Genomic DNA, 22747 nt, shown 5'->3' on the forward strand with positions numbered 1-22747 from the left:
CCACGGCGCCTGTGCCTGCCACCGGCACTGCACCATTATTCCTTCAATGAACATTTACTGAGCACCTGCTCTCTATCAGGCACTGAGCTGGGTCCCAGAGGTTCACAAGTTCAGGTTGCCAAATTTAGCATGCGAAAACCTGGAACGCACTGAAATCTGAATTTCAGATGCAGAGTGAGTTTAAGTTTGCTCCCGTATTGCATCTGGCAACGCTGACAGCAGCAGAGGAGAGAAGCCCAGCCTGCAAATTGCAGGAAGTCTACCGTCTTATAGAGGAGATGGCAGGGTGCAATGGGGGAGAACAAGGATCAGGAGACCCAGGGAGTGCGCCGGGCCGGCGGGAGTGCGGGCAGTGAGCGAAGCCTTCCTACCTCCAAGCTGGGACCCGGGGTGATTTCCTCACCCCAGAAGAGGGTTTCCAAAGGTGGGGAAGGGGACCCTGGCCGAACATGGAGACGGCCATCTCCGAGGGCTTTCACTGGCCCACCAGCTGTTCGTTTTTGCTTTTAAAGGGTGATGTGTGGTGTCACAGATGCCAAAGAAGAGTGTTTCAAGGAGAGGGGGTGAAGGATACACCAGATGTTGCCTGGACGTCCAGAAAGATAAGGACTGAGACATGTCGCTTGGAGACAGAAGAGCCGCTGGAAAACATCCCCTGGGAGAGGCTTCCGTGGGGTGGCGGGAACAGAAATCAGGCTGTAACAGGAGGAGAGTGAGCAGTGTAAGGAGAGGAGACAGGCAAGGCCACTTTCTGCGAAGGTTTTTGGGTGGAGGGAGGCAGAGAGCAGGAGAGCAGGGTTGAGGAGGGCTGGGGGAGGAACGGGTGACTGAAGGGAAGGACCCTGAGGGGAGGAGGCTCAGCTCTCAGGCGGCAGGGAAGGGAGGGTGGAGCACCTTCAGATTCTTTTCTGGTATATTTTTTTTGTTGTTGTTGTTCGTTTTGGGAAATGAGGGGTTCTCCTTGACACAGTAAATAGATGGGGGAAAAAAATGGAAACAGTGATAGACTTGGGCTCCAAAATCACTGTGGATGGAGAATGCAGCCATGAAATTAAAAGACACTTGCTCCTTGGAAGAAAAGCTATGACAAACCTTGACAGTGTAGACATCACTTTGCCAACAAAGGTCCATATAGTCAAACCTATGGTTTTCCCAGGAGTCATGTAGGGATGGGAAATTTGGACCGTAAAGAAGCTGAGTGCTGAAGAATTGATGCTTTTGAACTGTGGTGTTGGAGAAGACTCTTGAGAGTCCCTTGTACAGCAGGGAGATCCAACCAGTCCATCCTAAAGGAAATCCACCCTGAATATTCATTGGAAGGACTGATGCTGAAGCTAAAGCTCCAGTACTTTGGCCACTGATTCGAAGAGCTGACTCATTGGGAAAGACCTTGATGCTGGGAAAGATTGAGGGCAAGGGGAGAAGGAGGTGAAAGAGGATGAGATGGTTGGATGAAATCACCATCTCAATGGACATGAGTTTGAGTAAACTCTGGGAGTTAGTGAAAGACAGGGAAGCCTGGCGTGCTGCAGTCCTCGGAGTTGCAAAGAGCTGGATTTGACTTAGCAACTGAACACTGAACAACAACTTTCGACCAGCTGATCACCAGGTGCAAAGGTCTGCCCATCCAACTCCCACTGGGCTGTGGGGGTTGTGACGCCGCCCCCAGGCAGGGCTGTCTTCCAAGGCTGTTCCCCAGCATAGAAGACTACAGTCTAAGGCAGCCCCCAAGCCTCCACTAAGCACCTGAGTGAATGAATAGCTGGGGACAGTTGAGGGCTGTGAAGTGAGGAGGGCAAGTGGCTGTCTTGGGAGGAAGGGGAGTCCAGGAAGGAGATGGAAGGGATGCAGGGCCTGGGAGACAGTGTGTCCATCCTGAAGGTCAGAGGAGGGTGGAGGAGGTGGCCCAGTCTCCCCGGTGAGAGCTGGAGGGCGTGACTAACGAGGCAGCTTAGACAACAGCCTAGTCCCTAGGGGCAGAGGTTTGGCAGTGAAGGGCAGGAGGGTGGGAGAGATGGACTTTTATGGCAAGTCCTCTCTTGCCCCAGGCCATGCCAGATGCCTTGCAACCTCTCATCTTGTTTAATCTCATTAATTCTCACCAGTAGCCCTGGAAAGTGATGTTGATGATGAAGATGACTGCTGTTGGTGGTCTCACTTTATAAATAAGGAAACAAGTCGACTACCAATTGGCACTTACCAAGAGCATTGCCAATGACCCAAGGACAAAGGTATTTGCCATCCGCCTCCACAGAGATTCCCTGTGGCTCAAATGGTAAGGAATCTGCTTGTGATGCAGGAGACCAGGGTTCAATCCCTGGGTTGGGAAGTTCCTCTGGAGAAGGGAATAGCAATCCACTCCAGTATTCTCACTCCAGTACTCTTGCCTGGAAAATCCCATGGACGGAGGAGCCTAGTAGGCTGCAGTCCGTGGGGTTGCTAGAGTTGGACACGACTGAGTGACTTCACTTTCACTTTTCACTTTCATGCATTGGAGAAGGAAATGGCAACCCACTCTAGTGTTCTTGCCTGGAGAATCCCAGGGACGGTGGAGCCTGGTGGGCTGCTGTCTCTGGGGTCGCACAGAGTCGGACATGACTGAAGTGGCTTAGCAGCAGCAGCAGCAGCCAGTATTCTTGCCTGGAGAATTCCATGGACAGAGAATCCTGGCAGACTACAGTCCGTTCGGTTGCAAAGAGTCAGACAGGACTGAGTGACGAACACACACCTCTACAGAGACTGAACCCTGTGCTGCTCTAGCTGTTGACCTTCAACAACCCCCGAGGGAGTTCAGGGTGGAGGGAGGCACTCTGTGCTCCAGGGAATCTGGTGGGACAGGTCTTTAGATAGTTGGATGTTTTTAGGAACAGATTTTATGATCTCAATCCTTGCAGTCTGCTCATATTTAGAGAAGCACTGAATCCTTTCATGGTGACCTCAGATCCTCATGAATAACAAAAAACCTTTTGGAAAAATGAGTGCTTCAAGGTATTGACTCCCCCTTCACCAAAACCTTGTATATTGACCTTCCCCCACTGCCACTTTGGAGCAGTCTCTCAGAGCTATCTAAGATACTGCCTCCAGGGCTGCAGTCCTCGTTTTTGACCCAAATAAAACTTAACTCACAACTCTCAAGTTGTACAACTGTACTTCCCTGATAGCTCAGATGGTGAAAGCATCTGCCTACAATGCGGGAGACCCAGGTTCGATCCCTGGGTTGGGAAGATCCTCTGGAGAAGGCAATGACACCCCACTCCAGTACTTTTGCCTGGAAAATCCCATGGACGGAGGAGCGTGGTAGGCTACAGTCCATGGGATCGCAAAGAATCAGACATGACTGAGCGACTTCACTTTCTTTCTTTTCTTTCTTTCTAAAGTCACAAAGGATGAAAGTAGCAGAGAGGATGTTTAAACCCAGGGCAGTCTGATTCCAAAGCAGGCTCTGTCCACCACCCAGGGAGACCAAGGAAGTTCTGAGCAGGAGAGAGCTTATAATTGGGGGCAGCCCCCAGGGAGAAGGACACTGCTGTGGGGCGGGAATAGGGCACCAGGCCTTCTCAGGCCTCCTGAGGGCCTAGGTGATATCACCTCCCCAAGGGACTACTGGGCCCACCTCCCAGGCCTGGTCTGGTGTCCAGCAATCTCCGGCAGCCTAGGGGCGGTTGGACCCAAGAATGAGGAGTGGCCGAAGAGACAGGGCACGGGGTAGCATGGTGGCGGGGATCCCTGAAAGAGCTGACCATGAAGTCTGACCATGAAGTTCAATGTGGGTGAGGAGACAGAGAAGCCAAAATAGGCTGGGGGGTTGCACTCTGCCCTTCCTCCCTCTGTGGATCCCCTTGCCCCACCCCTGCATGCGTCCTTGGCTGGCAAATACTCTTTCCTCCCCCAGAAACCTCCTTACCTCCTCCTCCTTCAAGGGCAAGTTCAGAAACCCCCTCTATCTACCTTGACCACCCTTCCTTCCACCCTTAGTCTCTGGTCCCTAGAGTGCTAAAAACCAGATTTTCTGACCCAGGAATGGGATGCAGCCCTAAGATTTATTCATTCTAGTTTACTGACATTCCCTCTATGGTCTCACCCAGTTTCATCCAGCTTTAAATACCATTCATACCTGACGTGCTGAAATTGATATCTGCAGGCTGGACCTCTCCCCTGAGTTCCAGCCTCTGATTACTCCACATCTCCTGGTGAATGTCTAAAAAGACATCTCAAACCTGATGTGGCCAAAACTGAAGTTCTGGTCTTCCCCTTCCCCACCCACCTTCCTCCTTTCAAGTTGTCTGCATCTCAGTGGAAGGCACTCCATTTTCCCAACAGCACAAGCTAAACACCTTGAAGATGTCTTGGGTCTTCTCCTTCCCCCACACCCCATATCCAGTCCATCAGGAAGTCCTTGGATCTTCCTTTAACATGCGTCCATGTCCTGAACCCTTCTCCTACCTCCACTGCCACTCAGCTGGGGCAGCACCATCACTCTCGTATGGATTACAGCAGTGGCCTCTGCACTGCCCTGCCGTTGACCTTGCCCCTACACTCTTCTCAACCCAGCAGCCAGGTGGCCCTATGAGCACATACCAGGCCTTCTACTCCTTTCAGACTCTCTAATAGCTCACTCTAATTCCAGCCAAAGTGTTTTAAAATCTACAAGCCTGGGCGTCCCTAGTAGCTCAGCAGTCAAGAATCTATCTGCCTGCCAATGCAGGCGACACAGGTTTGATCCCTGATCTGGGAAGCTCCCACATGCTTCAGAGAACTAAACCCATGTGGCACAGCTACCAAGCCTATGCGCTAGAGCCGGGGAACCGCAACTACTGAAGCCTGTGTGCCTGGAGCCCATGCTCTGCAACAAGAGAAGCCACTGCAATGAGAAGCCGGTGCACCGCAACTGGAGAGTAGCCCCCGCTTGCCACAACTAGAGGAAAGCCTGAAAATCAAAAAGACAGCATAGCCCAAAATAAAGAAATAAATAAAATTATCTTTAAAAAAAAACCCCTACAAGCCCTAAAGAATCCTCCTCTAACTTGTCTGATTTTTCACTTCCACCCTTCTCCCGCTGGCCCACTTTGCTCCAGCCCGTTGTGCTCCTTGTAGTTAGTTCCTCAGACATTCCAATCGTGCTCCCGCTGGGGAGTTTTGGACTACCTGCACCCCCAGCCTGGAACGCCCTTCCCCTAGACGGCCTCCGGACTTTCTGCCTCCCCTCCTTCAGATCCTGACTCAAATGTCACTTCTTGTTTGCCTTCTCCGAACGTTTTAGTTAAAACTATAAACCTGGAGACTTCCCCGCTGGTCCACTGGCTAAGACTCTGTGCTCCCAATGCAGGGGGCTCAGGTTCCACCCCTGGTCATCGAACTTGATCCCACATGCCTCCACTAAGAGTTCGAATGGTGCAACTAAAGATCTTGCAAGTCAGAACTAAAGATCCCGTGGACCACAACTAAGACCTGATGCAGCCAAATAAATAAATATTAAACAAAATAAAAACAAATTTTGACTTTTCACATCTGTCTTCCTGTTTCATTTTCCTGCATATAACGTATATCATCCAACATGATATGTATTTTACTGGTTCATTCATTTACTTTATTATCTACCTCTTCCTTCTAGAATACAATTTCTATGAGGGCAGTCCCTTTTCTGTTTGTTGTTTTCTTTGCTGCCTGCAACAGTGCTTAGCACATGATGGGCACTCGACAAATGCTGCTTGAGTGGCTGTTTGGGGGCCACCCCTGTGCTGTGCTGAGGGAAGGACAAGGAGTAACACCTGAGAAAGCCTATGAGGCTTGTCTTGGGTGGCGGTTTTCTGATTTCCATGAGTACGACCCTATCTGGGGAGCTCTTAGAAGTGAATATTCTGCCTCCACCCCTGGAGATTCTGGGGTAGGGCCCAGGGCGTGCACAGTGAGCAGGCTCCCCAGGTGATGGTGACGCAGGTCTAGTGAGGGTCACACTGGTCTGCTGGGGTAGACTGAAATGAATGATGTCCAGGATGCCGGCTGTCTGTTTCACATCACCTTCCACTCCCCAGTATACATGCCCGCCTCCCCTCTGAAGTGTAAGTTCTGGACTGGGACGGCACGTTGTTTCTTTCTGTGTCCCCTGGGCTCCGCGTAGCGTTAGTATGGTCCTGGTCTGTGCTTAGTTGCTCAGTCATGTCCGACACTTTGTGACCCCATGGACCATAGCCGGCCAGGGTTCTCTGTCCATGGGGATTCTCTAGGCAGCAATACTGGAGAGAGTAGCCATGCCCCCCTCAGGTATGGTTCTGCTGCTGCTGCTGCTGCTGCTGCTGCTGCTGCTGCTGCTGCTGCGTCGCTTCAGTTGTGTCCAACTCTGTGCGATCCCATAGACAGCAGCCCACCAGGCTCCCCCGTCCCTGGGAGTCTCCAGGCAAGGACACTGGAGTGAGTTGCCATTTCCTTCTCCAAGGCATGAAAGTGAAAAGTGAAAGTGAAGTTGCTCAGTCGTGTCCGACTCCTCGCGAACCCATGGACTGCAGCCCACCTGGCTCCTCCGTCCATGGGGTTGTCCAGGCAAGAGCACTGGAGTGGGGTGCCATCGCCTTCTCCGGTATGGTCCTAGTCAGTGTTTATTGAGACAGCGAATGAATGGAGGATGAATGAATGGTTAGAAGATAGTTACACAGATGAATTAAAAAGAAAAAAAAAGTTAGATGGATGAATGACTCTGGTTAGAAAAGGGATTTCAAGAGTTCACGATCTAGAAGGTGGGAAATGTTCCAAACACCTCTCCTATGCCCGAGGGTTGGAGGAGGAGCAGGTATTTCAGAGGTCTTGACGCGTTTGGTCAGCTGGGAAGGTGGCTGCTCCGCGGATGACCGGGTCAGGCGGAGGAGACGCACAGGCAAGCGCAGTGGCGGCCTTGCCACCTACCCGGCTGCCCAGCAGCACGCTTCCCCGCGGGCTGTGAAGCCGTTGCCATGGCTACAGACACAGCCTGGAGAGAAGGGGGCGGGCCCTGGCTTACGTCATTCCTAGCGCGACACTTGCTCCGCGTCTCCCGCCTCTTTCTGGTGTGCGAGCCCCTCGGCCCGCCTCCCAGGCTCTCCACCTGCGTGCCTTACCCCCGCCCGTCCCTTCGCGGCGCTCTGCGCCGGCGCGGTTCCCGCCGGGGCGCGCTGGGGAGCCCGCGAGGCGCATGCGCAGTACGGGGCCGGCCGCCGCTCCAGTGTCGCCGCTACTGCCGCCTCCCAGCCGGCAAGTGTGGGAAGGAGGAGCTGAGCGCCACCGCCGCCGTTGTCGCCATGGGGGTGAGTGAGGCAGGGAGAGGAGACGCCAGGGCTGGGAGGGCTCCCCGCTCCCCCTGCCACCCCCCCTGCGCCCCCATTGTTCCTTGAACCCCCTCTCACGTGACCCTGACCCCCTCCGGCCTCACGTGACCCCCCCCTCCCAGCCCCCACATGACTCGACTACCTCAGTCGAAGTGTCCCCACGCCCGGCCCAGCCCTGGGAATCTCCTAGGGAGCCCCCTCTTCGGGCCCCACCCCATACAGTGCCCCCCGCCTCTCGCGTCGCGCCCGCCCCTGCCTTCCTCTAAGATCTGTTATCTTCTTGGCGCCCACCCGCCCCCATCCCCGAGCAGTCCCTAGGTATCCCCCCCGCCCCCAGGGGTCACCCATCACCCGGGTGTCACTAGCTTCGTGGCTTCCCATATCCCAGGCCTGCAGTGGCTCGGAGGGAACCGAGGCCCAGAGGAAACGAGGCACCCAGCCAAGGTCACAGACAGTGACTGGGGGCCAGACCGTGGCTCAGGGCTCTCGAATCCCCGGCCGCTGCGCTTCCCGCTACTGGGCGAAGCTGATTTCCCCAGTCTCTTTCGAACGTCTCCACCAGGTTCCTCTTGCTCCAAAAACATTCTTTTCCTTATTGACAGAGGCTTGCCTTTAGGGGCCTCCCAGATGCACCTAAGTGGGTCTTATTAGTTGAGTTGCTAGTGGTATTCACACCGCTGGTGGTTTTGCGTGGGGAAGCTGTGCAGAAGGTGAGCCGGGGGCGGTGGTATTCACACCGCAGGTGGTTTTGCATGGGGAAGCTGTGCAGAAGGTGAGCCGGGGGCGGTGGAAGGGCCCTGTTGATGGCCCCAGCCCCGGATGGATAGTGACCACCTGTTCGGTAGAAGGCAGTCTAGAGGTGCAGTTTATGCCTTTTCCGGGCATGTGCTGATAGAAGGTTGGGCAGAAGTTACTCGCGTGTTTCTGTGAGTTCACCTTCCTGCAATCCTAGTTAGAGCAGCACCGGTCACTCTCCTGAACAAGTAACTGGCCCTCCCTGGCACCACGTATCTTAGTTTTTACACGAAGTTTCCACCACCTTTAGGGAGTCTTCACTTTGGAGCCAGAGAAACTCCAGTCCCAGCCTGATCTTCCCTGACTGGCAGCATGATGTTGTGCCAGTGACCTGGCCTTTGTGGATTTGAATTTCCTCATGGGTGTGATGAGGATGATACCTCCCCTTTGAGACAGATGTGAGGATTAAATGAGATAGTAGATGTAAATAGTCACATGGGTGCCTCTTAAATAGGGGTTGTTATTTTCCCCTTCTCAGCCTTCAGTTTTCGAAAATAGATGTGTGCTATTTTTAACCCATTGGATTTGTCCCTACTGTTATTAACCTAGATTTTTATCCTCTCCACTCAAATAGTTATTGACTGAATAAATCAACTTGTTAGACAGAAATGGCTGTCTTACTGTGTCAGAGCACTTTATGTAATCCATGTCAAAACCTATTCATCGTGTTTCAGCAAGGACTTTTGCATACTGTGTGCTTCATGTGTAGAAAATCCAGTCTAGAGGCCTTAGGCATATTTAACCTAGATTTTAGTGAAAGGTCCCAGGCCCCATCTTCTGTTGAAACTGAATAAAATCTTGAGTCCCTGGTATTACTTCGTGGATCTGCCCAGCATCAGCCATTCCAGACTGAGCAGAAAGCAACAAGCATAACATGCCATTCTGGTTCAACACTTCCTCATTGGTTGAGTTGAAACAGCAGGCCTCAGAGATCCTGAGATCCTTGCTGCTTCCTCTAGGGCCCCAATCTTATTACTCATACGTTACAGATGTGTTTCTCAGAACAGCCCCTACCTGGTTGGTCTCTTCCGGCCTAAAGCTCACTACAGAAGAGAGATTTGAATTTTCCTCCCTGAAGCAGAGCCAGAACCCTCTCATTATCCTCATTCTTTATGGGTGGGAGGCTGTGGACTCCCCACCTCATGTGGGAAGGGTCATGGTTCCTACTCATCACCCTCCAGCAGAGCGCCTTGTTCCATATGATGGTCTGGCCACCGGCTGAGGGAGAGGGTGGCCTTAGGTGGAGCACCGTTCTTTTCAGAGTTCTCTCACCCTTGCTGCCACACACGTGTTGTCTCAGGAATTAGAATTTAGAGCTCTGTCTCGGGCTTCCCTGGTAGTTCAGCTGGCAAAGAATCCACCTGCAATGCAGGAGACCCTGGTTTGACTCCTGGGTTAGGAAGATCCCCTGGAGACAGGAACGGCTATGCACTCCAGTCTTCTGGCCTGGAGAATTCCATGGACTGTATAGTCTGTGGTGTCGCAAAGAGTCAGACACAACTGAGCAACTTTCACTCACTCTCTTTGCTAGAAACAAGTTTTTTTCTGGTTTCCGTGTGGAAGCCTTGATACTGAAAACCTAAAGGGTACCAAGGCTTTTTTCTGAAAGATGCCTCCTGCCCCCATGTTGGTGTTTTTTAATTTCACTCTGTGACCCCTCACAGTCATAGAACTACTATTACGACCAGCAGTCAAAGAGATGCCACTTTGAGGGACTTACTGGTGGTCCAGTGGCTAGGCCTGTGTTCTCACTGCCAAGAGTGCAGGTTCAATCCCTGGTCAGGGAATTAAGATCCCACAAGCTGCAAGGTGTGGCCAAAAAAAGGAGACAGAGAGATACTACTTTGATAGAAATAGCAAGCGGAGGAGTTTGACAGCTGCATGTGAAAACAGCACTTCCATCACAGTTTGTTACAGCAAGCATCATTTGTGTTTAATTGATGGACGGAGCATGGACTTTGGGGTTCAGACCTGGATTTGAATCTTGGAGGATTTATTCAGCAGGTGTTTATGGCTACTAGGTACTTGTGAACAGAAATCCTTAAAGAATTTTTGTATCTGGTATATTGTATCATCTTTTCCCATCGCAACAGCCCTGTGAGGTAGAAGCATCGTTAGCCCCGTTTTATGGATAAACTCTGGGAGTTGGTGATGGACAGGGAGGCCTGGTGTGCTGCAGTCCATGGGGCTGCAAAGAGTCGGACACACCTGAGCAACCAAACTGAACTGATTGATAAGGAAAGTGAGGTTCGGAGGAACCGAGTGACTTGTTGGAAAGAGAGTAAATAACTTGCCCAAAGTCACACAGCTATTAAGTAAGTGGGAGAGCTGAGAATCAAATCTGGGTCTCTTGACTCAAAATCCCACACTCTTTATTATGTAAAGCTCCCTTGAAAAAGACACTTAGCCACAAGGAGCTTTACTGTTCACTGTGCTTATTTCCCATTTTAATTAGGAGACTTTTCCTGTGTCCCCGCAGGATAGTCTTACCTCCACAAGGCAGGACAAAGCTAATTGGAACAGTAGGAGACCACTTTTCCTTGCATGTGCTCAGTTCGGGGGAGGGCCTCTGCCTGTCTGGCCCAGCCGGCCGTAGCCTGTCTCATACCTGGTGTGCAGGCAGCGAAGCGCTTAAGGGGCACTTTCTTTATCCATAGCCTTGGGCCACAGCGGCCTGAAGCTCCAAGAGCTGCCTGGCTCACCTGTTCCCCTGCGTGAATGAGCCCATAAATCTGGAGGCCGAGACCTGGCCCTCCTGCTGCTTGCGCTTAGGAATTGCTTACTTCTAGTGCTTAAGAATGAGACGCTATGGAGGGAACCTAGATTTCATTGCCTTCTGGGTCCTGGACGTCACGCATGCAGCTCCTCCGATCCTTCAGCTCTGTATCACGCTGGGAGAGAGCTAGCGTGCAGGGTGAAGGCAGGGAGCTGGCCTCAACAGTGAAGGTGTGTGGACTTCTGGCCTAGCCTTGCAGCTGTCCTGTTAGGCCGGCCATTGAGTCCCCATTTTCCTGGAGGTGGAGTTCCTTTCTCAGTCCCCTGGCCTGTTTGACGCCAAAGCGCATGTCCTTTCTGCCCCATCGCACAGCCCTGGGATCTTCCGTGGCAGGTTTCCCTGTTCTTTATCCCTACCTCAGTGTGGAAGTGGGGTCTGAGGTGGTACTGCGTGGGCGTGTCATGTCAGCTGCCACCACGCCAGAAGGGTAATGAGGAACAAGTCACTCAGCGGCTGCCTTGGGGGCTCCCGAGGTCTCATCTTGACCTTATCCAAACAGAGCCGAGAAGGTCTTGGCCGCAGGGGTAGGCTCTCCCAGTGGGAGACAGCGTGGCTGGGGGGACAGATGCTAAATCTGCAGCCCAGGCCCTGGGATTTAGTCTCCCCTTTGCCATTTGCTCCCTGGGAAACTCTGAACAAGTCACGACATCCCTTTGAGCCTCAGTTTCTTCTTGTGAAAGTGTTCTGCAAGATGAGTGTATCTCTCAGTGTTGTCTTGAAACTCAGATTCCCAGAGGGGGAAAAAAAATGGATGCCCTAAAACCTCTCTGTGGTAGAGAAGGGCTAGTTCTGTCCCCAGATTCCAGCGTCAGGAAGACTGTCTGCTCTCTTGTTTGTTCCTTCCTCCAGGGAGGTAAAAAAGGGGCTCCAGCCTGGCTTCCTGCAGTGCCCAGCCCGCAGCTGGCACACAGCCGGTGCTGGGCGGGCTGTACATAGAAGAGCCACCCCTGTGAGCTCCTCGCATCTGAACTCTTGCCTCCTGCTTGCTTGTGCAGGAGTTAGGCACTGTCATTCCTGGAGGAACCGAGGGTAGAGTTTATCCAGCAGCTGGGTTTTTCAGCTCACCCTTTCCTGGGCTGTGTCCCAGCTATGCTGGAATTGGAAGTAGCAAAACGTCTCACTGGTGAGGTCAGGAAGTGAGGGGTGGGGTCAGACGAGGCCATGTGGCTGGTGAAAAGCTGAGCCGTCTTCGCAGTGCCGTGGGGTGATTCAGGAGGTGCCTGTGCTGCTCTGCCCCTCCTTGGGAGTGAGAATGGGGAGTGTCGTTTATTGAACACAGGCCACAGTAACCCTCACGGGCTTAATACTTTAAAAGAGGTATTCAGGGCCGTGCTCATCAGTTGAGGGAAGGAGGCTCCAAGAATGGCTGTGGCTTGTCCTAAGACCTGCAGGGAGTACAGGGCAGAAAGAGGCTTTGGACGAGGTCTGTTGAGCTTTGGGCTCTTTTCCCCGTGTTTCCAGTTTGTTTGTTTGATCGTTCTTTGGAGGTGGTGGGTCATTGTGCACAGACTCTTTCTAGTTGCGGGGAGCAGGACCTCCTCTCGTGGCGGTGGCTTCTCTTGTGGGCTCTGCAGCACATGGGATCCTGCCGGAGCAGGGCTGGAACTCGCCTTCCCTGTACTGGCAGGCAGACTCCCAACCACTGGACCCCAAGGGAAGCCTACCAGTTTTTACACAGGGTAAGAGGGGAAGGTCCATGTACACTTGAGAAAACCTCATGTGACTCTGCAGACGGGACGTGCTCCATTTGGAGGTATGGGGGGTTTGCGGTTTGCTTCTCTGTGTAAGGACAGCCTCCCTTTGCTCCTCCCCTGAAGCTTGGCTCTGCTGACCACGTGTCAGTGTGGCCTCTGTCCCCAGGTGAACTCCTTGGGGCCCTTCATTCTGCCCTTGTCACTGGGTGTTAAGTGTGCCTGCCACTCACTGGCCATGCCTGCACAGCCATTTCTGGGAGCAGCTCTGTCTCCTTAAGCTGGAGTGCCCCAGGCCTCGCTTAGAAAGAGACCCACCTCCCCAGGAGGCTGTCCCCAGAGCAGATCTTTGTTTCTTGAAGCCTGAAGACACTGAAAAGGCTTTGAATAAGTTTATACTTAAGAGCAGCTATCAGCAGCTGCCTCAGATGCCATCGCCTTCCTGAAACCTGCCCTGAATGTGTCTAAAATTACTTGTTCCTGCCTTAGGAGGGAATGAACTAGTGAATATTTATTAGGCAGCTGCTGAGGTGCAGGGCTCTGCTTCAGGTATTGCCCTGTGCTCTCACTGAGTCCTCACAGTGACCCAGTGGTCCCGTGGTCAGTCCTCTTCCCGGTGGGGAAGTGGAGAAGTCTAGCAATGCTCCCACGGTCTCATGACTGGGAAATGCTCAGGTCTCCAGCCAGACCTGAGTTCCTGCTGCTGAGACCAGGCATGCCAATCAGGGACCGGCCCTTAGGGACCCCAGAGGGAAAGTCAAGTCCCATCTTTCATTAGTCACGGCCTTCCAGCCCACTCTGCTTTTCCCTTTTGCAGAGGAAGTCGAGCAAAGCAAAGGAGAAGAAACAGAAGCGGCTGGAGGAGCGAGCAGCCATGGATGCTGTCTGTGCCAAAGTGGACGCTGCCAACAGGGTAAGTCTCCCCTCTTTCCCAGTCCCTTCCTCCTGGAACTTCAGCCTGGTTTTAAATTTGACTTCTTTTGGCGCCACCCTGTGGCAGAACGGAGTTACTACACATCCGCACCTCTGCTGCCTCCTTGCTGCGGTGGGGTTGGGGTGGGGCTTTGGACCAGCCTGGTTGGGAGCCTGGGAGAGTTGTGAGGAGGACTCGGGATGGACCCAGGCGGATGGACCCAGGCGTGCAGGGAAGTGTGGAGTCAAGAGAAAGTGGCTGCTTCTCTTTGTGGGTCTGTTTCCTTACCACTGGAAAAGCATCTGGGAAAGTTTTTATTGGGGTTTTGCATCTTGGGGAGGAAGCCTCCCTAGTAAAATATGGTATGGTTTTCTCATTCTTGCCTTCAGACATTACTGCCTGCCTGGGAGGTGCCACAGGTTGTGCTATGCACTGGGGGTTGCAGCAGCCTGGTTTCAAGGGGCCGCAGTCAGGGGAGGAGTAGCCATGATTCTGAGCACCTGGGGGGCCTGACTGGGGGCGGCTCAGCTTTCCCATGAACCAGGAGAGACTGGGTCACCCTTCCTGCTGCAGTTCACGTTCCAGGTTTTGTTCTTCTTTTAGTCCACTCAGTAAACAGTCATACTTTCAAGGATGTGGCCCAGGGACATGATTGTCCATCTTGGATTTTGACCAGGGAAGGTTAATTGAGGACCTCGTAGAAGGACATGAGTGGATCAGGGGACCTCTCTTCTCTTGGGCCAGGTGGGCACCGAGCGGGTTTTAGGCCCGGAGGCCAGTGTTTAGTATTAGGCAGGCACGTTTCTTCTTCCCTGTCAAATGAAGCTACAGCTTTGTTGGCCCTTCTTCCTGCACCCTGCACGTGACTTCAGATGGCGCGTCTGTGTGAGGGCTGCTCCTGGGCCGGGAGCTGTGCCTCCACGTGGGTCCACGCAGGGTGGAGCTGGTGACGGCCAGGCCCACGCTTGTGCTGCGTACTCCTCTCTTCTTTCCCTCCACAGCTTGGAGACCCACTGGAGGCTTTCCCAGTGTTCAAGAAATACGATCGGAATGGGTGAGTGTTCAGCGTTCCTACCTGTCCTCTCCTTGCTCTTTAGGAATTCACCTTTCCAGAGTAGGTGTCCTCAGACTTCCTTTTTCTTTGTTAGTGAAAAAGCAGAAATGATGGCTAGTATCCTGCTGATACAGACCCCTCCGTTAGGGTAACAAAGGAGTCTGCGGATGAGCACAGGTGGCCTGATCTCAGACTGACGTCTGTGTGGGACTTGCTGTGCTCTCTGACCGAGAACCACAGAGCGGAAACAAACCTGAGAAATCATCTGGGCTGACCCCCTCGTTTTAGGCAGAGAACCAAGCCTCCGAGAGGCTAAATGAGAGTCTGAGCTTGTGGAGCTTCTCCCTGGCAGCTGAGGGGCTTTTCAGTCTCAGTCGAGCGCTCTTTCCCTGAGTATATAGTATAATGGTTAAAAGCCTCTTAGGGCTTTGTGACCCTGAACAAATTCCTTGCCTTCGCTGTGTCTAAATTTTCGAAATGGGTGCTTTGCCCACAGAGTCATCAGAAGGATTGCATGCAGTGTTAGTGCCTGGAACACACTAAGGCTGGACCCATGTGAGCTGTTATTACTCCTGTTCTCTTCCCTAATCCAGCTCACTGCCGATTCTGGATTAAAGCTCCCCTCCCCTTTCTCTTGCTTTGGTTTATAAAATAGGTACCAGAGATGCTGTTGGCTCAGGGAAAAATAGGGGCTATGATTTTACAGAATCATCACCATGGGTTTGAATCATAATGATGCTTCTTATTAACCATATTTGGTTAAGTTGACATACTTTGAGCCTTATTTTTTATCGGTTAAATGGAGTGATGATGCCAAACCTGCAAGGTGGTTTTAAGGATCACAGAGACTATATCCAGCATTGTAAGTAGGAGCTGGTGTCAGTATTCATTCTAAAGAATGAGATAAGACAAATGTAAACGCATGAATTACGAAGGAGAGACTCTAGCAGGTAATGCTGCGTTTGCCTTGCGTGGCTGTGTCTGAGTTTCATAGTATCACGTTAACGTGTTCTTCCTGTCTGTGATCAGATGCGTTACAGCTCCTCTCAAAGCTGCATCATCATTCAGATTCCAGGAAGTCCTTTGACATAGTTTAGCTATGACAAACCTAGACAGTGCATTAAAAAGCAGAGATATCACTTTGCCAAAGTGATACAGTCAAGGGTCTGTATAGTCAAAGCTATGGTTTTTTCCAGTAGTCATGTACAAATGTGAGAGTTGGACCATAAAGAAAGCTGAGTACAGAAGAATTGATGCTCTCAAATTGTGGTGCTGGAGAAGACTCAAGAATCCCTTGGACTGCAAAGAGATCAAACCACTCAGTCCTAAAGGAGATCCACCCTGAATATTCATTGGAAGGACTGAGCTGAAGGTGAAACTCCAGTACTCTGGCCACCTGATGCTAAGAGCCCACTCATTGGAAGAGACTCTGATGCTGGGAAATATTGAAGGCAGGAAGAAAGGGGGGCGATGAAGATGAGACGGTTAGATAGCGTCACCGGCTCAATGGATATAAATTTGAGCAAACTCTGGGAGATAGTGAAGGACAGAGGAACCTGGAGTGCTGCAGTCTGTGAGATTGCAAAGAATCAGATACAACTTAGTGACTGAAAACAACAACAGAGATTCCTTACTGTGATCTCAGTGTTTCCGCTCCACATTCTCATGACTTCCAGAAACATGGGCCAGGTCTGAAGCGGGCACTGCCAGTTGACTCTGGGCTCATTTGGTGCCTGGAATTGTGTGTGATTTGTGTGGCTAAGACTGCACTTTCATGTACTTAAATAAGTCAGATTAGTGGAGAATCTATACTCTCCAACCGGCCTTCAGAAAATTGATAGCTAAGACAGATGCAGTGCTGTGTTGGGTCATTTCTGACCACTACATGGCCAGTAGTACAAAGAAAGCAGACTCTTCAGAGCCAGGAGTCCTGTATTCACATGGCCGAGCACACATATAGCTCGTACAGTGTGCCAGTCAGCAGGGGTGACGGTGGCTTCCAGGGGAGATGTCCTCCGAGGAGTCAAGTCAGTCCTTTCAGAATGTGTCGCTTCCTCAAGAATGTGATTTCAGTTTGCCAAAGAATTTAACTGTAATTTACTTAAGTCATTTAAAAGTAAATAGCAGATCGAGGGAATTCCCTGGCAGTCTGGTGGTTGGGACTCGGAGCTTTGACTACTGTGGCCTGTGTTCAGGCCCTGGTCGAGGAACTAGGGTCCTGCAAGCTGCATGGCATGGCCAAAAAAAAAATAGATTGATACCTTAATGCCTCATTCATTAGTTTAGGGAAGCAGAACTTGGGGAGAACCTGAACCCTGATGCATTCTGTTTGATCAGCTGAGAGCATCCCTGTGTCCTCAGAGGAGGCAACAGGCAGGACTCCTCAGGGATGGGGGCTGCGGTCTTCCTGAAGGGCCTGAGGTCATCCAGCCACTTTCGCAGGCGAGATTGGAAGATAAGAATGAAGGGCTCCCATGGGTGCCCAGTGAGGACTTGATTCAGAAATGAAAGCAACAGGAAAAATGCCTCAGGGCAGGAACTAAAGGAACAGAGAAGACTCGGGTGTTTATAACAATGTACAGAAGAATGGGCAGAGAGAGCAAAGAGGTAGCCGAGAGGGGCAGGAGTTGACAGAGTGCTGAGTCTGATAAGGACGGTGCGGGGGATGGGGGGGAGAGCAGCAGGAAGCAGGGCTTGTGGTCAGGATGGTGGTAGGCTGGTGATGACAGTTGTTAATCTCAGCCCGAACGGCTTGGTTCCTTCACAGGCACCTTCTGAAGTCACGTCCGGGCTCAGCTTTTGCCTGTAGATGAACTGAGACCAGGCGCGCCTCATCGTCAGGCTGCCCAGGCAGCGGGTGGCGCTGGGCCTGGCGCCCGCTCCACATGCCTCCTTTCCTCTTGTAGGTTGAACGTCTCCATCGAGTGTAAGCGAGTGTCCGGCCTGGAGCCAGCCACTGTGGACTGGGCCTTCGACCTGACCAAGACCAACATGCGGACCATGTGAGCTCGCCTGGGCGGGCGGGGCTGGCTGTGCTCTGCGGAGCCCCTGTCCTGACTGCCGCTGTCTCCCAGGTACGAGCAGAGTGAGTGGGGCTGGAAGGACCGAGAGAAGCGCGAGGAGATGACAGACGACCGAGCCTGGTACCTCATCGCGTGGGAAAACCGATCAGTGCCCGTCGCCTTCTCTCACTTCCGGTTTGACGTGGAGTGTGGTGATGAAGTCCTGTACTGGTAGGGGCCGCGGCGTGGGGGTGGGCGCCGGGGAGGAGGCAGAGGCCACTCGGGTGTCTGGGCCTGGGCTGGGCCTCACGGCCCCTCCAGGCTCACCCTGCTTTCCTTCCCAAGCTACGAGGTGCAGCTGGAGAGCAAGGTGCGGCGGAAAGGCCTGGGGAAGTTCCTCATACAGATTCTGCAGCTCATGGCCAACAGGTAGGGAGGGGGTGGTGTGTGTGCGTGTGTGCGAGCGTGCGTGTCTGTGTGAGCGTGTGTGTGTGAGCTCCTCATACAGATTCTGCAGCTCATGGCCAACAGGAAGGCCGTGTGTGTGTGTGTGTGTGTGTGTGTGTCGCTCTTGGGAGGAGCTGCCTCTGCTGTATGTCTGGGAAGGGAGGTGGAGACAAGGCTCACAGGAATGTTCTGGAAGAAGGGTATCTAGAACCTCCCTGCCCTGCCGTGACTCCACATTTGGTGCAGTGGGCCCAGGGCAACAAGCACCCCCAAGTGCCTGTTCTGTGCGTCTCCACTGGGACGCAGAGGAGAAGCCAGTCAGGTGGGGAGCAGCCTTGTCTCAGGGTGGCAGTGAGACTGCCGAGCGGGGCTCAGGAGCACTCCCAGGAGCAAACGGGAGACAGCAGGCGGAGACAGGAGAGAATACGTGCGATTTAGCACCTGTTTCTCCTTCTGGAAGGTTCTCTCTGCTTCCTTCTCAGCACACAGATGAAGAAAGTTATGTTAACGGTATTTAAGCACAATCATGGCGCCTACCAGTTCTTCAGAGAAGCGCTGCAGTAAGGAGCTGGGCCTGGTGGGGGACCCCTGGGCAGCGGAAGCTGCCGGCCCGTGTCTTTTTCCCTGTCCTGGCCCCCCACGTCCTGACACGGAGCTCCTGGGCCTGAGGTCCAGAGGGCAGGGGCTGGGGGAGATGGTGTGGGCGCGCCTTCAGCTTGGTCCCCTGCCCTGCTCCTGAGCCCTGACTCCTGGAGTGGAAGGCAGTCCACCGCCCCCCACCGACCCTTTCCTCCTGCCTGCCTGCAGATTTGAAATCGATGACTCTTCCCCAAGCATGTCCGGTTGCTGTGGGGAGGACTGCTCCTATGAGATCCTGAGCCGGAGGACCAAGTTTGGGGACAGCCAGCACTCCCATTCAGGCGGGCACTGTGGCGGCTGCTGCCACTGAGTCTGAAGCCGGAACGCGCTCTCCAAGGCCTGTCCTCTCCCCGGTCTCACGCCACTCACCAGGCGGCCTCCTCAGCCCCGACCCTGGGGAGAGATGGTCTGCCTGCCCCCCCTGCTTTCCCCTGGAAGGGCAGGCTGCCGGGAGGGGCAGTGAGGAGCCGGGCACCCGGCGTGTCCTCTCACAGTGGCTGCCTTCTCACTCGGCCCTGGGCGTGGGGCTCTGCGACCTCCCTGCCGCTGGATTCCTGACAAGCCCCCTCCCCGCCACACACACAGCTGGACGAATGGAGTGTTTGTTCCCAGCTTCGTGAAAATCCTGGAGCCCTAGGTCAGGGTCTGGCTGGTTCCCAAAGAGGAATGGACTCGGCGTAGGATCTTGTGCTGAGAGAGGCTTCAGAGTGATTCCTCCCATTCGGTGGAGGGGACGCTCAACGGAGACCCCAGAAGGTCTTTTGTGTCACAACCCCAGGAAGCAAGGGCACTCTTCCTGGCTGTGCCTTTGTGGATCCGCAGTTAGAGTGGAGTTGTCCCAGGGACCAGCCGGCTCTGGGAGCCCATGGTTGTCAGCAAGGTGCCGAGGGGCCGGGAAGCAGCGTCAGTGGGGCCTGTGCGGGGACCACGGCTTCTCTGACTTCTGACCAAGCTGCATCCCGAGCTTGGCCCCATGATCTCAAGGTGGTGACCCGAAGTTTTTACTCATAGGAAAGAGCTGGAGCCCGGCCTGCTCGTCTCCGTCCTCTCTCGCTGCCTCCCTCTGCCTCTCGCCTGCCCCTGCTCCGTTCTGACTCTCAAGGGGGAAATAACATCAGGGAGCCCCTTGTCTTCCCCCTTAAGGCCCCTCGTTCCTGCCATATTTAATGCCGTTTCCTCTCATATCTTGGTGCTGTTAGCTCTCTGAGGGTGGGTCTCCTTCCCCACCGCCATCACCCCTGCCCCCTGGCCTTCGGAGAGCCCCCAGCCAGCAGCAGGCCTCCTGCCTGCACCCCCGAGCCTGGCCCCTGCTCCCTTAAGGAGGCCCACCCTGGCCGGCAGCACGGGAGGCAGCCCCACAGCTGCCCCTCTCCCTGGTGTCACCGGTGGTGGCAGGTGGGCGGGGAAGCCCCTTCCTCTCCTCTCGGGTAGACAGGGCATGGGGTCAGAGCTCAGGCTACCCCTCATCCCCAGACCTTACTCCCCTTCCAGGGAAGAGAATGACCAAATCCTTATCCAGGAAAAAGCACCTGCTGCCTCCCCTGGGACAACCTGGAGCTCTGCCTTCCAGAGCATCCCAAAGGTCCTGCCTGCAGAGTGTTGCTCCCAGGAGGTTGGTCAGTGCTTCTGACCTCAGTCCACTCACACCCCAGCCCCTGCCCTGACTCAGGCTGCCTGTGCAGGCCCGTCTCCCCGAAGCTGCTCTGGCTTCTCCCAGGCTCCCACGTGTGCGGGGCCGGGGCACACAGCCTCCCCGCTGAGTGCTCTGCGATGCTCTTGACTGGCCAGCTGTGGACATGGCACTCCCTTGGAGAGGGCCCTGCACCTTCACACTGGAGCAAACCCACCTTTGCCCCACTCGGCTGGCTCCCAGGAGTTTTTACCCAAAGGGGAGGGTTTTCATTGCTGGGAGGACATTAGAGGGTTCCTTCCAAGAATCATGGAGCAACGGAAGCATATTTAGGAAGAGCTTTTCCTTTGATCCCTGCTGTCTGTCAAAGGACACAGAATGATAAATACTCATCATTTTAGATCATGGCTTTCTGATAACCTCCCACTCACGGGGCCCCAGAGGGACTCCAGTGTAAGTCCCACATAAAGGGAGTGAAGCGTCCATGTCTTTCCCTTCACTGGACACCTGGCACTGAGCCCCATTTGTCAACGGACACTGGTGTGAGCCGTGCCTGTCCAGCCGCCTCTGCCGCCACCCACAGGCTGCTGGGGATGGGGGTCAGGCTGGGCAGGGAGGCACAGCCTGAGGCTTGTAGGTCACCCTGTTGCTGCCATTGAGCCTGTTCAGTTCTCAGCCATCAGTCTCCATTTCCCCAAGGTCTTGGTTTTAAGAAACAGCAGGTCTTGTACCAGGCTTTTTGGTTTGTTGTCTACTGCTGCCAAGTCGCTTCAGTCGTGTCTGACTCTGTGCGACCCCATAGATGGCAGCCCACCAGGCTCCCCTGTCCCTGGTGGTTTGTTTGGGGCATGTTAAAAAATATTAATTTGAGATTTGTTTTTTAGTTGTTTTCCTCTCTATTTCAGGTTATTTTCATTGATGTCAGATACGTACATGACGTGTGTGGTTCTTTTTAACCCTTCCTGGGTTTTGTTTTGTTTTGTTTTTTTTAGAGGAAACTTTGGAGATAAAATGCCTTCTTGATATATATATATTTTTTTCTTTAGCAACTTGTTATCACTGGAATCAAAGGGAAAAGTGATCTTTTTTTGCATTGGCTGTATTTGTGTGTCACAAATAAAAGACACTTTGTTCAGCTGCTGGGATGGCTTCCTGATGCTGAGGTGCCATGGCAGCAAGGGCTCAGACCATCCAGCATTGGATCTAAACCCTCGGGCACGTAGCTGTGATGGCCCCACACCTCCTCCTGTGACGGAAGCCTCGGGCGGGGAAAACCTCAGGGCGTTGGAGGTGAGGAGCCAGTTGTGGAAACTGAGACCACCGAATGCATGTTTGTGCCACTTCTCAGAAGCCCAGGGCAGAGGTCAAAGGTCTTCTGGAAGGTGCCTGCTCTGCACGCTGGAGAGAGTCCCAGGCCAAGTGTCGTGACATTTAAGGTCTGCAGGCAAACGTAAATTCCAGAACATTTGTGTGGGAGTTGAAGAGCGCGTCGGTGTTTCTTTGACTTAACTGGGGTACTCAGAATATTCTTCGTCTCTTGAAAAGATTCCGGTCCCCCTTCACTCAGAAAAACAGGCCCAAAGGAAGAGTAACTCACATCAGGCCTGACAGGGCAGGAGAGTTACGAGCTGGGGGAGGCCCAGGCCTCTTGAGTGTGACAGACGAGCTGTGCAGCTTCTCCCGGGCGGACTCCCACCGAAGCCTGACCCAGGGAGCAGGGGCAGGAAGTGGGCCGGGAGCCAGGGCTCAGAGCGCTTCCCATGGACGCTGAGGGCCAGCCTCCTTGTGTTGTTGCCCGGCGGTCCCCTCTGCCGGAAGGTGGAGAGGGCAGTCAGGGTGGAGCCCCGAGCCCCCGGAGTCTTCACGCTCTGGTGGGACAGTGATCTGAGGAAAGGAGCAGAGTCAACAGCTGTCTCGCAGGTGCCCCATGTAATGGCCTCAGCCCTGGGGGTGGGCTGGGGACGGTGGGTGCAGCTCCCTTACCCTGGAGGCATGAAGGAAGGCATCCCAAACCTTCGGGAAGGAGAGCATTTTAAATGCTGGAACATCACTCAACAGCCTTCTCATGAGATGGAATTCTGCCTCCACCACCCCACCCCCAAGTTCTTTGTTCCTTGAAAGTGAAAGTCACTCAGTCATGTCTGACTCTTTGCGACCCCAAGGACTATACAGCTCATGGAATTCTCCAGGCCAGAATACTGGAGTGGGTAGCCTTTGCCTTCTCCAGGGGATCTTTCCAACCTAGGGATCAAACCCAGGTCTCCTGCATTGCAGGTGGATTTTTTACCAGCTGAGCCCCAAGGGAAGCCCGTGTTCCTTGAAGGCTCTTGTAATCCCAGGCAGGGATTCCTTGGAGTCACTGTACCCTTGCTGCAGAGTAAATGACCAGATCTAGAGGGATTGGAGGGGCCTCCCTTTGCCATCACTGGCCCTGTCTGCTCTCCACACCACTTTCCTAAGGAACCAGGCTCCCTTTTTGGTCCTCCGAGGTGGCTGCCCCCACCC

General features: G+C 53.5%; 1 protein-coding gene across 1 annotated transcript; it reads left to right on the forward strand.

The window, feature by feature from the left end:
- Positions 1–7084: 7084 nt before the first annotated feature.
- On the forward strand, positions 7085–21377 carry NAA40 (N-alpha-acetyltransferase 40, NatD catalytic subunit). The gene is made up of 8 exons (XM_061406767.1): positions 7085–7274; positions 13375–13470; positions 14472–14524; positions 17431–17526; positions 17599–17757; positions 17872–17955; positions 18456–18533; positions 18781–21377. The coding sequence occupies exons 1-8, from the start codon at positions 7269–7271 to the stop codon at positions 18920–18922; spliced, it is 714 nt and encodes a 237-aa protein (XP_061262751.1). The 5' UTR covers positions 7085–7268; the 3' UTR covers positions 18923–21377.
- Positions 21378–22747: the final 1370 nt, after the last annotated feature.

This window comes from Bos javanicus, chromosome 29 (assembly GCF_032452875.1).
Source record: "Bos javanicus breed banteng chromosome 29, ARS-OSU_banteng_1.0, whole genome shotgun sequence".
NCBI classification, from domain to species: domain Eukaryota; kingdom Metazoa; phylum Chordata; class Mammalia; order Artiodactyla; family Bovidae; genus Bos; species Bos javanicus.

Coding starts and splice junctions, on each gene's coding strand:
- NAA40 (XM_061406767.1), top strand. Junction 13,471..14,471: donor AAGTGGACGCTGCCAACAGG/GTAAGTCTCCCC, acceptor TTCCCTCCACAG/CTTGGAGACCCACTGGAGGC. Junction 17,758..17,871: donor GGTGATGAAGTCCTGTACTG/GTAGGGGCCGCG, acceptor TTCCTTCCCAAG/CTACGAGGTGCAGCTGGAGA.